This window comes from Cyprinus carpio, chromosome A4 (assembly GCF_018340385.1).
Source record: "Cyprinus carpio isolate SPL01 chromosome A4, ASM1834038v1, whole genome shotgun sequence".
Classification (NCBI taxonomy): Eukaryota; Metazoa; Chordata; class Actinopteri; order Cypriniformes; family Cyprinidae; genus Cyprinus; species Cyprinus carpio.
The window spans coordinates 16,736,494-16,754,962 of record NC_056575.1 but is presented as its reverse complement, the minus strand read 5'-3'; the positions used below and the strand labels follow the sequence as shown (position 1 = coordinate 16,754,962).

Below are 18,469 nucleotides of genomic sequence, written 5' to 3'. Positions count from 1 at the left end.
TCATTGGCTACCAATACAGGAGAGAACCAATCAGCTGTGCCATGTGATAATGATGTCATTACGTCAGACTGAATTAGACCTATCAGACTGCGCCATCAGAGTTTCATGCCAGAACTCTGTATTCAATGTTAATTTCAGCATCTACTACTGCATTATTAAAATCAACTCTTGTGCTGGTTAATATTAGTTAATGCTCTGTGGATGAACATGAACAAACAATGAATGACTGTATTTTCATTAACTAACATTAATATATACTGTAATAAATTTATTGTTCATTGTTTGTTCATGTTAGTTAATACTTAAACTAACGGAACCTTATTGTACAGTGTTACCATTATTACTATTATTGAAACACTTATTTATTAATAAAATGCTAATGTTTTAGTGAAAAAAAAAAAGTTACAGAGACAACATGATCTGTTCAAACCAAAGTAAAGAAGTTGTTACTTTGATCACTGTTTTCTTAACTGGCAAAAAGGAAAATATCTTTTAATACTGTTTCTACGGTAAATTAAGACGATATAATGTGGACATGAATATTCACTGCATAACAATCATGAACGTGCTGCTCGTTTCATTGTTTCAGGTGAAATATAAAGATAAAGTTAATTGTGAAAATCAGTGTTTAATTTAAATCCAATTAGAATTTGAGGATTGTGTATATAATATACATCTAAGAGAACTACATTTCAGTTTGTAATTCAGTAAAACGAGAGACAAATTCTGAACGGCTCTGCATTAATTAAAATTGGTGTAGGATTATTTCTAAACGTGCCGGCGGAACCCAACGCGCGTGATGGTGTGCAGGGGGAACGGTACAGTCGCGTGACAGTCCGTCAGTGTTTGGAGTCCGTCAGCTATGGCGGAGTACATGAATTTAGTGCGACGGGCCGCGGGTCAGCTCAGCGGTCATGGCGGTGTTAAAGGCTTCCTGCTGCAGCTCTTCAGGTGGGTCACTCGAGTCAAACAGATTTAATCGCTTTTGATGTAAACAGCGCTGTAAAATGCAGCGTGTTAAACTGTAAGACACTGAAGCCAAAGCAATGACCTCTCCGGTAGTGACGGTACAGTCAGATATATGTGAGAATGCTAAAATAACTTCCTGGAGTAATTATTTAAATTCGCATATTTATATTGCATCTGGTATCACAATACAACAAGGTAAGTGACAGAAAAATATTTTATTTAAACATTGAGATCTTTACGTGCACATACATCGAAACTATATATTAAAAACAATCATTGTCGTACAGAACAAGAGCTAATGAGTGTTATGATGTAATCTTTTTATTTGTATCTTTATTAATTTAAATCATTATTACTATTACTAGGAATGTAACACTATTTTTGGACATGCACTACATATTTTAGGGAATTTATTATTGATATTTATATATTAATCATTTTTATGCATATATAATATGTTAATAATTGATTAAAAATGTGTCTTTGTCAGGGTGAATGATATCAAGACTGGAGCCTTGGTGGGTATTGACAAATACGGCAACAAATACTATGAGGACAACAGATACTTTTTCGGTATGGATGTACATACTTTTGATGTCTTTATACAAATTCACTGGGTTTTATGCTTTATGGATGTGTATTTTTCAATTTGTGGCTCTCAGGTCGTCACCGATGGGTGATTTACACGACAGAGATGAACGGCAAGAACACTTTGTGGGATGTTGATGGCAGCATGGTCCCTGCCGAATGGTAATATATAGATGTGTTTGGTATGGTGTTTCCATGGATGTAGTTTTTTACCTTTTGCACTTAATATTATATGATTACTGAATCAATTGTTTTCTCTCTGTGATGGTTTTCTCAGGCACCGTTGGCTGCACTGCATGACGGATGACCCCCCCACCACTCACCCTCCAGAACCCAAGAAGTTCCTGGCCAAAGTTCATCAGTTCAACAACAGTGGCACACTGAACTGCTACGTACCCTACTCAACCACTCGCAAGAAGATCCACGAGTGGGTGCCACCAAAAGCCGGGGAGAAATAATCCCCTCATCCTGTTTGTGTTCCCTTACCACCTCTGACCACTTCTGCTGATTGGAACATTCTGTAAATTGTAGCTTAATAATCATCAATAAATTAAAACAAATGTTTTTGTGTCTGAGTGACTTCAAAATTCATGTTCATAAACATTTGGAAAATTGAGCATTACTTTTACAGGGGAGTCAAAGGTTTGACCCCCTTTCAGAGGAACTCTTATACTCACCAAGACGGCTTTATTTGATCACAAATACAGTAAATATCTGTTTCTATCTATTTTCTGTTTATTCCTGTTACGTCAAAGCTGAATTGTCAGCGTCATCAATCCAGTCTTCAGTGTCACATGATCCTTCAGAACTATTCTAATATGCTGATTTGCTGCTCGGGAAACATTTATTATCAGTTAAAAACTGCTAAATAGTTCTTGGAAATCATGGTTTCCCCCCGTTATTTTATAATTTTTTGATGAAAACAGCATTTAATTAAAATAAACATTTTATAACATTAGAAAAATACATCTACAACACTTAGTGAAGAAATATAAAAGCATCCATTTGATTGATATTGGTCTTTTTTTTTATTTTTATTTTTTTTACTAGTAAATAATTTATTTGGAATAACATGCAAAAACAATAATGAGCAATATGACCAAACATGCACAGTAAAGTAAGATGAGCTCTGGTCAAGTAAACTGCAGCTGGAAGCGGTTCACTATGGCATCACACCCGAGTTGCATGATTTCCTGTGTGGCTCAATGATGAGGGATCAGTTTTTAGAGAAATTTTAGCGTGATGTGGTGAACATAACCTCTCTCTGGTCAAAGAGTAAGCTAAGTGTAAATAATATGTTAGGTAATGTTAGGTCTCTTTCTAGGGGCCTGTAGTCCAATGGAAAGACTTATTTTCCAAACGCAGGGTGAGTGTTAAGTCAGGTGAATCAGTGGTTGACCAGCAGAGGGCGCGGGTCTTATGTTTTTCGGATTCTGTTTTTGAGGGAATGTTGTTCAGCTCAAAGCTCACAGTTGACACTGAAAACTGAAACCAGTGCGCAAACTTTAAACAGCTGCTTCCTATTAAGAAACACAGGGCCTTCAACGAGTGAGAGCAAATCTGCACATTTTACAGGCTCACTGTACTTGTCGATTTAACCCTCAAGCATCCTTTGGGACAAATGTGGGCAAAATCATTTTGTTTTTGTTTTTATAAAAAATAGTTTCCTTAATCAGAATGGTACAAGACTTGTCTAATTTTCCTAAATTTGCCACCTGAACACACACACACACACACACACACAAACAAAGCATATAACAGAGCAAGGGCCTGTTGCATAAACTGCTTAGACTAGTCTTAAAACTTTAGCCTATTTGTTTTCTTCTAAGTAGGTCATAACTGTTTAAAGTCAATAACAAAAATGCAGATTGGCCCATTTTAAATCAGAAAAGGGAGACTAATATCATTGTGTCCAAAACCTAATACTTCACAACAATACCAAACACACAGTCTTAACATAGCGTATGTTTATGCAACTGGCCCCTGTTTATTATTATTATTATAATTATTGATTTTGTTGAATAAATAAAAGTCACACATACAAAAACAAAGAATTGAATGATCCAATAACTGAGCCTTTTATGTGCCAATCTGCCATGAGCCCTAGAATCTACTCTAGGGGTCATAGAGCTGACTGGAGTGTACACGCACACGCACACGCACACACACACACTCTTCAATGTCAGATCAAAGTCCTACTGCAAGATTTGCTGATGACTCCAAACAAAACATATCTAAAAATATGATACTTACTAGGTTTATTGTTTATTCTTACCTGTTTGGTATCACTTGGTACCATTTAACTTTTTCGAAGTATTGAAATTTGATGTTTTTTTGTTTGTTTGTTTGTTTGTTTTGTTTTTTGTTAGAAAAAAAATTGTTTGTAAGCATATTTTGGCATCTTTGTATAGTCTCACCCAACACATGTCTTTTTTTGATTATTATTATTCTACAATTTTAACTATTTTTAATTGGAAACTTAAGAGGTTAAGTTCGTTACAATGGTTTATAGATTTCAGCCTATATGCAGCCACTGAGTACTATAGCCAAAAAGTATATTTTACCAAAAAAAAAGGTACTTTTCGAAGTAAATACATTTTTTTTTAAAAAAGCACCAAAATTCACAAATATTGCGTATGGTTTTATTTGATCGAAGATAGTCATATAAGGTTTATTAAAAAAAAACAATTGGGATCACACTTGAGACCTGAGAAATTTGTCCACAGAGGACCAATAAAGGGCTGCTATACGAAGGATACTTGAGGGTTAAACATGTACAATCGTAATATTATTGCACTGTTTGAAGTGCCTTGGAATATTGTTTAAATACCATGGTAGATGAATATGGTAATCAATATTGAAGTACCATGGTACTATCACCTGATACCATGATGTCACCGCAGTACTTATTTTTATAAGGCTGCAGCATTATCACCACAAGCTTACAAGTTTACAAGTGTAACGTGACAATGTAAACACTACCAGCCACAATTAGTAGTTTCACACAAATAGTGTTAATACATCCGTGCCTGTGCCTGCAGATAAATGCAAAAAAAGTATCAGTACTCTAAGAACCCTTAATGTTCACACGAGAAAAACACAAGAGCAAATTGTGCTGTCAGCAGAGGACGTCAATGTGTGCATGACACCAGCAGCTTATGGTTAACACGCTAATAAGTCAGAATTTGTAACTCATCTGTGTAAAACAGACTTCTAATTTACAGTGTCTAGTTTTGTTATCCAGTTCTCTCTCTCTCTCTCTCACACACACACACACACACACACACACACACACTCACTCACACAAGTTCACTGCAAAATGGACTGAGGTAATGAATTATGGATATGCACATTAGCATGGTGTCATTTCACACCGCCAAGTGGTTTAAATTTTCATACCCCCATGAAATAGCAGCTGTTAGCGTAGTGTATATGGGGGTGTATTCATATGTCATATAAACGCCAGGTCTCTCAATTACAATCTGACATGCTTTACATATGGACTTGCTGGTGAAAATTAAATTCTAGCATAAATAAGAGCACTTGGGCAACTGTATATTACCCTGACAACCACCAACACCTGCAACACCCTGGAAACCTCCCACAAACACCCAGCTGCATATTATCATGGCAACCACCCAGAGCAACTACACATAACACTTGGGCAACCGTATATCACCGTGGCATCCGCCCCGAATCCCACTAACATCACCTACATCAACTACACCTAACACCTGAACAACAGCATAGTATCACCCTAGAAACCACCCAGAACACTTGGGCTCTATATTACCCTGACAACACCCAGAACACTCAAGCAACTCTATATTTCCCTGGCATCTATCAGAATACCCTAACAACACCCTGGCAACTATTCACTACACCCATCATAGTAATTTCTCATAAAACGACCTCATAGCAACTATCAGAACACTCAACCACTCTTCAACCCCAACTTATTACACCCTAGTAACTGCATAGCAACACTCTAGTAGCCACCCAGAATATCCTAGCATCTCTGTGGCTACTCATAATTACTACAAAAAGTCGATTGTTTTTAAAATGTGGTGAGTCTGTACCAGTTGATGGCTTATTATTCCAGCAGTGTGTGGTCAGAAAGGTGTCAGTTTTACTGAACAGTAATTATGCTATGCATTTTGAATCTCACTGTAACACTGGATCATGTTATGAGAGCTTCCATATGCCCTTATTTTGAGGCACCTAATGTGATAAATTTAGCACTGGCCCAGATACTTGTTAAAAGCACATCTCTATTTTATCTTCTTTTTTTTATCTGCAGTGAAGGGTTGTAAAGAGAGGAAGACAAAGCCTCTAGGATAGGGTTGAGGTTTCATCAACAGGATGAGCTACAAAACAAATAGCTTTTCCAATCCGGCCACTCCCTGTTGAAATAGACTGATGGACGCTACACACTCAACCGTCTTTGAAAGTATCTGAAAGATATATTGGAAACATATATTACTGTGTCATACTATGACAAGTTTTACACTGTTGTCCTCAGTGTTCGTGTCAGTGTAACACAAAGACTGGTTTTAGGTGCAAACTGTACACTGTAATTCATACAGTTGCTTTCCAGAGCCCACAAAGCCTCACTCAGTCACAGGAAGTGCAAGGAACACAGTGTCAAGTCTGTTTATGGTCTGTTTAGATCAGGGGCATAGCCATTATTTCAGAAGTGAGGGGGACAGAAATGTTTATATATACATATATATATATATATATATATATATATATATATATATATATATATATATATATATATACATATAGACAGAACACTACAATATAACATTTCTGTAATTTATATATAACCTACCAGTCAACAGTTTTTGAACAGTAAGATTTTTAATGTTTTATAAAGAATTCTCTTCTGCTAACCAAGACTGCAAAATACAGCAAAAGCAGTAATGTTATGAAATATTTTTACTATTTAAAATAGCTGCTGTTTTTTATTTGAATAAGTTTTAAACTGTAATTTATTCCTGTTATCAAAGCTGAATTTTCTGCATCATTACTCCAGTCTTCAGTGTCATATGATCCTTCAGAAATCATACTAATATGCGGATTTGCTACTTAACCCATTTGTGCCCAAATTTTTCTGATTGGTTTCATGCATATAGTCATGTTAATAGTGTCCTATGTGAACATGCATTTTTTTCCCCCAGGTTTTAGTTTATTTTCTTGAAAATCATAGGAGGAGAGCATTTGGCATCTAACTCAAAATAACTGTTTTCAACAGATCAATCTTTATTCATAAACAAATTAATTATGCATAAAAGTCGAAGAACATTCGATGCAAACCCTCCAAAAAGTTGCTTCTAGCTTATAATCTCTTGAATATAAAAACACAACAAATCCGTTTGTCTTAAAGGGGTGGAACATAGTGCAGAACAAAGAGCAGCCATTAAGGTGACACAACAGAATATTGTGTATCAATAAGTTAATTAAAAATAAGCATTACAATGGAATCATAAGCTACTAGTCATAAAATGAATAAGGGTCATTGACAAATTAAAATGAAACGCATCCAAACTGGATAAAGGGGCCTCAATATTTTGCCCCTTACGAGACATAATGTCATAAAAGGGAGAAAAAGATAATCTACAGCAATAAATCCCATGCATTAGCTCTTTATCTTTCCATTCTTCCTTTTGTGTGACTGCCTGAAGTTAGTAAACTGCTGCTGTCACTTGAAAACTGGAAATTCCCACACCCCTTGGCAAAAGCAGACACAGGAGTGGGGCAGTAGAGCTGTGGAAAGATTGCTCTCTCATCTCCTCCTTTTGACATATTTGTTCCCTATCAAATTAAGGTCTACTGTACAGTAGAGATATCAGTTAAAGGGTTAAGTTATGTTTTAGGTAGGATATTATGAAAGCAAAAGGCAGAAAACAAGACCAATAACCTTGATTTATTAACGTGTTAACCCAGTATAGCCCATTTCCCCATGATATGTACTTACAAGTTATTTGCCCACCGGCAACTATAGTTGCCGCTTGAACATTTGATTAAGTATACAAAAAACTATAGATCTCCTGGAAGATTTGTTTTGTTTGGATGATTCTAGAGACCTTCATGATTATGTAGAGATATGTCAACAAAAAATACTTTTTTTTACTAATTATTAGTAATATGAAAATTACATTTCTTTGGGAGGGTTTGCCTTCGCCACGCTTCCTGGAAGTAGGAGTAGGAAGTTGACAGCCTCATGTGACAGGAAGTGAATACCTTATTTTTTTCTTGAAATCCTTTATTTGGTTGTTTACTTGCATGTCATTGAGAAATAAAACATGGATAACATCTAGAAAAATACTTACAAAAGGAAAATGACAACTATAAACTGCAGCAACTATAGTTGCCGCTGGGCTTAAATGGGTTAAGAAGCCTCTTAAAATTATTATTATTATCAACATTTAAAACAGTTTTTTTCAGGATTCTTTGATGAATAGAAGGATCCAAAGATCAGCATTTATGTGAAATAAAATAGCTTTTGTAACATTATACACTATACCATTCAAAAGCTTAGAGTCAGTATAATTTTTATTTTTCAGAAAAGAAATGCTAGAAATTAATACTTTTATTTAGCAATGATGCTTTAGATTCATCAAAAGTGATGATAAAGACATGTATGTTACAAAAGATTTCTATTTCAGACAAATGCTGTTCTTCTGAACTCTCTATTCATCAAAGAAACCTGAACAAAATCTACTCAGCTGTTTTTAACATCAACATAATAATAAATGTTTTTTGAGCAGCAAATCAGAATATCAGAATGATTTCTGAAGGATCATGTGACTGAAGTAATGATGCTACAAATTTAGCTTTGAAATCACAATAAATTACATTTTAAAATATATTTAAATAGAAAACGGTTATTTTAAATAGTAAAATATATTTAAAAATTGTACTGTAATTGTTTTGCTGTACTTTGGATAAAAAAAATGCAGGCTTGGTGAACAGAAGAGACTTCTTTAAAAAACTAACAATTTTACTGTTCAAAAACTTTTGACTGGTAGTGTACAGGCAACTTTATTTTTTCTCTAATTTCTAGCTTTTAATTAGCTTAGAAATCAGATAACTGCCGGACAATAATCAATAATAATGATTTGTTAAAGTTTATATACTACAAACACTTTTTTTTTATCACATAATAAGGCAGAACAGTTATACTGTAATAAATACTATGTCAATTAGCACTGCATTGTTTCATATACTTTATTTATTACCTGGAGATGACTTGAAAAACACAAATAAACCATATATGTTCGCAATCGTATGTTTAATGTCTTCATGTTTCCAAACGTTTCTGTTCTTCTGTGGAAACAACTGTTTTCATACAGCGATGGCTGGACTCTTTTGTCCATATTAGGAATTTCCTGGTACGACACATCCTCTGCGTAATCTACACGCCGCTGGTTTAGATTGCATGCTGTTTAAATGTAATGTGCTAAAATGCACATTTTTAATTAAGTTCTATCAACAGTATCTATGTTGTCACAGAAAATAATCATGCATTCGTTATAACAACAAACTACAATTGTGTTTTCAGTAATGCACTTAAAATGGAACTCTATGGGGCAAGGTTTTGTATTCGAGATAAATGTTAAAATACAGAGTTCTATGTTTGTGTTCTGCAAAGTAAATAACGTCATAAAGGTTTGGCATAACATGAGGGTCAGTAAACCAAATATATAAGCTATATATATATATATGTATATATATATATATATATATATATATATATATATATATACATATATATATGTTATGCCCTTCTCCATAGACTTCCATTGTAAGTGGCTTTCTATGAATGCAATTTTTGCTTGTTTTTACAAATTGAGAAAGGACAGTGTGTCACAGGAATAGCACAGATGAAAAGGAGGAGAAAAATTCACGCTGTGATTTTTATGGGAATTCTTCAGGGCAACATAGGTGGAAACTTCCTGTTGTGTTTTTTTTTGCGCTAAAGATTATGTAAGCTGAGACTAGACCCATTGTCAGCACTAAAATGACAACAAATCAATCAAGCGTTATAAATCCAAAATCCGTAATCTGTCCATATTCAAAGAATCACAATCCCACTGACCTGTGAAAGTTAATTTCATCAATTAAAGAGGAGCTATATTTAGACTTGAGTCTTTGGTCATTTCACACACACTGACTGTATTCATCAATAATTCACTTCTGAATGGTAGTCAGGAAGATGAATCATTAATAATGTGACAGCAAGACTTCCAATGGAAGCTCCTCTAGAGACTGTGTGTGATGTTTATGTGTGTGAATTAGAGTTACTGAGCAAAAGGTTGCGTGACATATCAGATCTTCAGTTTTATTCTAGTGCTCTTGATCTTGATAACAATAGAACGCAACAGTAGGGTTCCAGAACTAAAAACTAGGATTTTTAAAGATAATAAACAAACCTTTCAAGACAGTAAGCTCTGAGATAATTCTTCTGTAGAAGACATAAATTCACACTATAGTGGAACACTAGCTACTAAATAATGCTGAACATAGATCTGATCCACCAAGCAGAGGCATCACTGTTAACATGGAAACTGAAATCACTGAAATTAAGTAGATCTATACTTATAAGCAACTTATAAATATATATTTTTTTTAAATATTTTGCATACCATTTTTAGCCAGTGACTTACGGTGATTATTTTTATATTGTACAGTTATTTTATAAATCTGCAATGCTTAATGGGATGAGTAAAGCTTTTTAAATTTTACCAAATTATCCTTGAAATACAGTCTCCTGAAAAAGAGGCATTTCTTGTTTTGTTGAGTTTTATATATCATACACACACATATATACATATATACACACATATATATATATATATATATATATATATATACACACACACACATTTCTATACACACAAACACACACACACACACACACAAACACTGGAGATGTTAATCTTCAGCGCTCAATATCTGAGGGAATATTAGCTGTGAGTATATCACTGTTCTACATGATAAAAAAAACAACAAAAGCACTAAAAAAAATAACAACAAAAATTCTAAAACACAAACAACAAAATCACAAAACAGAAGTTTACAACAAAAATTCTGGAAGGAAATGACATTTTGGAGAGATACAGCTGTCAGAAATTAGTAGGAATTGTAGAGGGCTATGCTTTGAATGACTTCAGCAAATCTGTGGCAGTGAGACATCACTAGTTTCTCACTATGTGCTGGTGTGATCTTGGTCCACTCTTCTTCCAGTCTCTTCCATAGTGGGTAACTGTAGTGGGTTTCTTAATCCACACTCAGACTATGGCAGTTGTAAAATCCTAACCGATTATGAAATCTTAACAGATTTGGAATGACTAGCTTATCTTGCAAGCTTCTCTTTTAATTTTTAAAGGGATACTCCACCCTAAAATTAAAATTTTTCATTTGTCAAAATTTGTCATTAATCACTTACCCCCATGTTGTTCCAAACCCGTAAAAGCTCCGTTCGTCTTTGGAACACAATTTAAGATATTTTGGATGAAAACCAGAAGGCCTGTGATGCTCTTCTGTATCATCCGCACCACAAGTATACACAGCATACGGTGATATGGAGAGACACAGAGGAGACTGTTGACAAAGAAATTATTGAATAAAGTCTTTATTTTTGTTTTCTTCGCTTACAAAAAGTGTTCCCTTCACTTCATATAACCCAGATTGCACTTCTGATGGCAGATGGAGTATTCTGACGACGACTTTCATACCTTTTATGGATCCTGACACTGTTATTTACTTGGCAGTCTATGGGACAGTCACAGGCCTCCAGTTTTTCATCCAAAATATCTTAAATTGTGTTCTGAAGATGAACAAAGCTTTTACGGGTTTGGAATGACATGGCGGTAAGTGATTAAAGTGTAACTAAACCCCCTGGTCAGAGCCTGACTCCACCCACTGGCAATATTTGAAAAATGCTGAGAAGTGGGCAGAGCACAGCGGCGATAGAGGGGACGAACCGAGGGCGGGGATGAGCGGGTGGGGCGTGAACCTGAGACCCGCAGTAACCGATTAATTGACAGCTGCTGTCAGAGTCGCTAAAATGGAGAGTGACTGTAGTGACGCAAGTAGTTTTACAACAGAGCGTTCATTTGAAGTAGAGGACTTTTCTCCCCCACCTTTACCTGAAGTGGAGGATGTCGAGGTGTCTGTGGACACAGGGCCAGGGCCTGAGCCATATCAATTCGAGCCGCTGGCTCAAACTGCGGTCTTAACTCCCGCATCGCGATCGGCATCCGACGATGCTAGGGAAGCAGCCGCTACAGTGATTTTGATGGAGCAAGATGGTTTTATACTGTCAAGGGCTTGGTAGCTCGTACCAAGGGCGTGGTGAGCTGGAAACTGCTTACGTCACCTGCCACCATTACGTCATGTACCACCACAAACATCCAATATGAAAAATCAACTGCAGTAGCCACCGTTCAACCTGAAGAGGGCAGCACTCAGACATTTTTACACCATATATTGTAAATTAAAACACTTTATACTCAAATGTCAAAAAAGTTACTCGAATCAATGAACAGCACTAATAACGCCCCATTCTTACAGATCATTAACTAAAAAAAGTTGGTTTAGGGTTTAGTTACCCTTTAATGACAAAATTTTCATTTTGGGGTGGAGTATCCCTTTAAGTGTACAATCCCTTTAAAGTGGATGCTTGTTGTTATGCTCTATTCTTTATATATAAATAAGGAAGGATTTAATGATAGCTGTCAATGGAAAGTTAAAAAAAAAACCATTTCTCTGGATCTTGGTCATAAGGGATGAGCTTTTGACACCAACCCTGGCATGTGTCATGAAAGAAATAGCAGTTATTGGCTGAGATGAAAGGATGGCCAACTGATGCATTCCTGTGTGTATACATATACCAGCTCTTTTCATCTCACCCTTACAGGATCAAAACTACACAGTAGTGATGTCATGTCCTGCAGGGGGGGCAGAGTGAACTAAAAGGGCGAAGGTAATTTTTCTTTCTTTTATCTTTCAGTTCTCAGTCTCTTTGTCTTTCAGGTTTTTCTGCAGTTCACAGCACTAATTCACTGACAAGAACAAGGGAAAGGACAAAAGAGACCTAAGTGGGTGTGTGTTGGAGCAACTAATGAAAAGTATGAGCGCATAAACTAAGTACAATAAAAGAGGGATAGAGATAGAGGGAAGGGAGGGAAGGGAGCAGTATGATAAAAGGTAACAAGTGATATTTCAAGATGGGTAACTAATAAGCTAGCTTGACCTGTTGTAGCTGTTGCTAAAGAAATATTTCGCCCAGATATGAAAAGTGAGTCATCATCTAATAACCATCATTTTGATCCTTTCTGTGGAAAAAAAAGAGAATCTCTGAGGAATGTTCATGCTGCTCTTTTCCATTTAATGAAAGTGAATGGGGACTAGGGCTGTTTTTAAAGGTGCTGTATGTAGGATTGACACCGAGTGGTTGAACTAGGTATTGCAGTCCAAATTCTAAATATTGGAGAAGGTTTTTTCACCCGGCCCCTCCTCCTCAGACTTGACGCACACGCAGGTTTCCAGATTGATGACACAAACAGGAACGAGCGCATTTGACGATGAATGAAATGAAATACACTGTGTTTTCCTCCAACTGGCAACCCAGGATGCCAAAATACAATTGGGTAAACTGCAAGCCCTTAACTCACACAATCAAAAACAAAGACCCACGTTCCGGCCCGGAATGCACATTTTCAAAGGAGAATAACTGACTCTAGCATTGTTTTTCAGATAAACAAGTTTGTTAACTTAGCATGTTTCTTAAATATCTGCAAACATATTATGGTATTTTTATGATTTAGTGGAGTCAAAATCTTACATACAGCACCTTTAAAGCATTGGCATTTTTGCATTTATTTAACAGCACAATGAAGAAGAGACATGAAGGATCAGACAAGGGAACAGAATAAGTAAAGGGACTTCAGGATGTCCACAAGACTGTGGCACCTGTGTAGGTTTTAAATCTAATTTACACTTACACAAACTTGGCCTTGTTGAAATGGTTGAAAGGTTAAGCCATCTAAACCCATTTAATATGATTTCTTCTGTGGAACACAAAAGAAGACATTTTGAAGAATGTTCATTCTGCTTTTTTTTCAATAAAATGAAAGTGAATGGGGCTGTCCATTTCCCAAACAACCCAGTCCCCATTCACTTTTATTTCAAAAGGACAAAAAAGCACAGTATAGCCCACACTGTATTTCAAGTCATCTAAATCTCAATGAATTGTATTCAAGGTATTATTTACTGAAAATCTTCCCTTCCTGAAGTTTCAAATCTAATTTTTGCTTATACATGTTGAAACCTAGCATGCTCAGATCATAAAATCTTTAGAACTAATTTTTTTCTTTTATTTTTGGGTGAACTATCCCTTTAAGAAAACAGAATGCTAATGTGATTCTGAACAATTTGCACAGCGTGACATGGAAATAGATGGAAGTGTTTATTCCAGAACAATGAACCGCAGTTTAACTGAACCTTTCCCTTTTTCCATTTTATCTTGTTACCAAACCTCAATTTATTGTGTTGTTAATTTAATGTGGTTTCTGTCTGATCAACATCAATCAATTTATTAGACTCTGTTTTGGCTTGTTTTTAGTAGACAGAAACAGCCTGTGGTCATTCTCATGGATTAGGTTTTCCACTGATTGTTAAAAATAAAAATCATGGCCTTTACAACACCTATTGTCACACTTTGACATCTTTGTGTGTGATGGGGAGTGGATGGGGACACGTAATTTAGGAACAGAAACAAAAGTGTCTTCGGAAGTAGAAGGGAACAAACTGACCTTGTTGCATAAACATTCATCTACTCAAGAATTTGTACATGGGATTACTTTTAGATTGGGGAAAAAAGTGAAGTCACTTAAATCTGTCTAAAACTTCTTTGGAAACATCCTCAGAAGTAAAAACTGATTCATAAATATTCATAAATTCATACATTTTTCTTACTCTAAAAGTTTTCTTTTAAATGTAGGGTTAGAAAAAAATTGATATTTATATAGTGAATATAAATATCTCAGTATTTCACACTAATTTATTTCATATCAATATTAAATATAAAGGAATAACGAGAATTTTAATATATTTATATATTCATTTAAATTTAAAACATTAACATGTGCTGTATTTTTATATATTTATATTGTAAATGCATGATTTGTTGCAACGCTTTTGTTTTAGTTATTGTTCTGTTTTACAGTTTTACATCCAGTTATTTAAAATAGATGCTGTGGGCGTTGTGAATTGAAAGCATTTCAGAAACATCCACACAGACTCAGAAGCAGTTGTGAGTTTATGGGAGGACAGATGTGATGATTCATTCATTTTATCATCTTTGGCAGATACAGTCTGTAGGCCAGTAAAACAGCTTCATTTCCATATGTCTGTATGAGTGTTTTAGGTTATAATATTAAAATGAGTAAAAATGGTTCGATCTTAAAGATGATTCAGAAAAATGATGACACAACCACACTTTAGCAACCATTCATATAACAACAATCTTATACATTAATAACAAGGTTAAAGTTAAAGTAATAACAACACAAAGAATTTAAAAATCTTGTATTTATAATAACACAACGGCACAGGTTTCATATTATATGTGTTAAAATTTTTTGTTAAAAAATGTTTTTGCAGATTGACCCTTTATGGAATTACCATTTTTTCACTTACTACCCCTAAAAATCACTTATTGCTGTTGCATTGACCAACATGTTTTGAGGGTCAGTGGTTGGGGGTCACTGCTGGGTTGACGTCACATGGTAATGGCCTACTCAGTGGGTCTAAATGCTAATGTAACGTTACAGTAAAATATCTGAATAATCTCTCTACATGTCTGTACATACACACAAATTAATTTTAGACAGGAAGGTTGAACTCCAAATGCACTATTTGTTCTGGTATGAATGTATGTACAAGCTTTCACAAGTAAGATGAGTGCCGGTGTGATTGTGTAAGTTGCTTGTGCAAGAAGAATAAGCAGGTGTGTGTCTCGAACTGTGTGTGTGAAGATCTTATTGCATTATCTGCTCAGTTTGATGAACATCAAGGGAAAAGGTAGGCCTATATCAGCCTGAGTCTCTGTGTGTGAGTATGTGTGTCTACCTGGTGTTACTGGCAGGGCCATTTCACAGACTTGAAATAAAGTAGGCCCGTGAGAGCAATATATTTTCTTCTGGTGAATAGTTTATGCTTTCCATTTGTTTTGAAAACAGCTAGAGATTAAATGTTCTAGAACGGGTCATGGTTGAGCAAGGACAGTTTAGAATTGTAGTATATAATGCAATGTTAATGTGTAAGGTCTTGACGGAATAGATATCCTATGCTGCTGCTGCTGCGGGAGAGTAAGTACAGAGACTTGCTACTGCCAATACATCCACACACATGCTGCTGTGAGCATGTAAGAAATACTGCTGCTGCACATATAACATATATGAAATAACTCCCACATATAACATGCATGAAATCACCCCATAGCACACCAATACAGGTGGAGCTGGGGAAGGTGGAGGGTTTCTGAAATGTGCTGCAACTGCTTCAGCAAACACTAGCCGAGAATTTAAATGTTGAGCAGCAAGTCTTTGGCTGCTGATGCAACGAGAACCAATCACTGTGCCATGTGAATAATCATGTGAATATATCAGACTGAGTTAGAGCCTATCGACCTGCACCATCTAGAGTTTCATGACAGAACTTTGTATTATTGTTATTTTATATTGTACTTTTATATGAGAAATAATAAAAATAAACAAAATACAATATACACCTAATAATATTATTAATAAAACACTTTTTAATAATGTATTTATAAAACAATTTATGAAAATGTAATAAACAGAAATATGTAAATCTTATGGCTTCATTGGAATGTTTTAGGGAAATGTAACTGGCCATTAAAGGGGTCATATGACATTGTTTAAAAAAGAACATTATTTTGTGTAATGAAATGTGTTTATGTGGTTTAAGGTTCAAAAAACACATTATTTTCCACATACTGTACATTATTGTTTCTTCTCTATGTCCTGCCTTTCTGAAACGTGTCAATTTTTACAAAGCTCATCATTCTGAAAAGCGTGGTGTGCTCTGATTGGCCAGCTATCCAGTGTGTTGTGATTGGCCGAATACCTCAAACAACTTACGAAAAAAATATGTCCCTTAACATACTGTGATGCCGTGTCCCAGTGCGACGAGACAAAACCAATAAAACCCATTACAAACTAGGCATTTGTAGCATCCAGTGGGGACAAATTCTGTCATTAATTACTCACCCTCATGTCATTCAAAACACAAATTAAGATATTTTCGATGAATTCTGAGACCTCTCTGACCCTCCCATAGACAGCAATGTAATTTCCATGGTCAAGGTCAAGAAACGTAGCAAGGAGATCGGTAAAATAATCCATGTGACATCAGGAGGTCAACCGTAATTTTACGAAGCTACGAGAATACTTTTTGTACGCAAAAAAAAAAAAAAATAATGACTTTATTCAACAATTCGTCTCCTGTGCATCACCATGGTACCATATACTGGAGAGTATCCACTGATATGTAAATCCACATAAACAGTGTATTCTATTCTGTGTCAGCTGCGTCACGCTGAAAATTACAGTTGAACCCCTGATGTGTCCCTGTTTCTGCATAGCATTCTTAATATGGGAAACAATACTTAAAATTGCAATATTGTCTTTGTATTATAATGCTGCCCTTTTTTTGGTAGTACTGTAGATGGCTCTTGCTAGTTGTTTACAACATTTTTTCATGTTAAGCATTTTTGAATGTTTTCACACCTTAGAATGTCCAATTACTAACACAAAAACTTAATGCAATCATCAGTGTTTTTCAATAACCACATATTACTTAAGCCATAACTGTACCATTCTACCCACAAAAGTAATGAATGAAACATTATATTGTTTTATGCATGCCCATTTCTGACACTGTTAACCCCCCGTGATACCTCAACCATCAGACCTCTGCACTTAAATGCAATTAGATGAGTGACAATTCACAGTCAGGGATTTGTGCATATAAAATGAGATTATTTAGCAGCACAGCAGGGCAGATGAGAATAATTGTAACAGTTCCCCTGGGAGAAACATTAATAAACCTATTGAAGTAATGACAGTCTCATACAGTAAAGTAGCTTCGGTGTATTACTTCATTATAATTTGTGCAGTTTGCTAAGCGTAACTATTATTATTAAATATTAAAATTATTTGGGTACTGATATTTTATTGCTCCTTCTTTATCACCCCATGTAGTGAACAAGAAGTTAACAGTTAAATGTGGATATATTCAGTAAACAATAGCTCTGACCTTGTGGAATTGACCCTTCACCTTGACAAAACACTGTTGAGAGCTGGAGATAGACAGTGCTCTGTAAAGTTGACACCCTGAATGAGCCTGACGTAACTCTTTCAGACCAGTAGATGTTCAAATATTCAGCACTCATTTGAAAAGGTTTCTACTCTGAAACATTAATGCTGTAACATATGATAGATTTTTATGGTTTGGGAGTCAGGACTATTGGGTGACATGTTGTGAATTGCAGCTACTGTCCAGGTCAGATAAATAATTACTTGACTAAGAGATGCTGTAACGTTTTTATTACTCATGCTAATTTATTGTTTTAATCAAGTTTTAATAGATGCTTATAATTGTTTTTACATGAGGTTGTAGATTATGTTTGGGTAAAAAAATTGAAAATCTGGTTAATATCTGCTGGAACTTTTTATTTAGTAAGAAATCAGTATTTCATGTTCACATTTTGTAGATAATTTCAGTAATTATATATATATATACACTTTTTAAAATAATATATATATATATATATATATATATACGTTTTCAAATGTTATTACGTGTTATTTTC

General features: G+C 35.2%; 1 protein-coding gene and 1 long non-coding RNA gene across 2 annotated transcripts in view; one reads left to right on the top strand and one right to left on the bottom strand.

Moving 5' to 3' along the window:
* The window catches only part of LOC109069147, a 40,727-nt gene that overhangs the window by 1,636 nt on the left and 20,622 nt on the right, over nt 1-18,469 (bottom strand). The window lies entirely within an intron of this gene.
* On the top strand, nt 795-2,121 carry LOC109108787 (NADH dehydrogenase [ubiquinone] 1 alpha subcomplex subunit 12-like). The gene is made up of 4 exons (XM_019121895.2): nt 795-951; nt 1,460-1,542; nt 1,632-1,719; nt 1,835-2,121. Exons 1-4 carry the CDS (start codon nt 863-865, stop codon nt 2,013-2,015), a joined length of 441 nt encoding a protein of 146 aa, XP_018977440.2. The 5' UTR covers nt 795-862; the 3' UTR covers nt 2,016-2,121.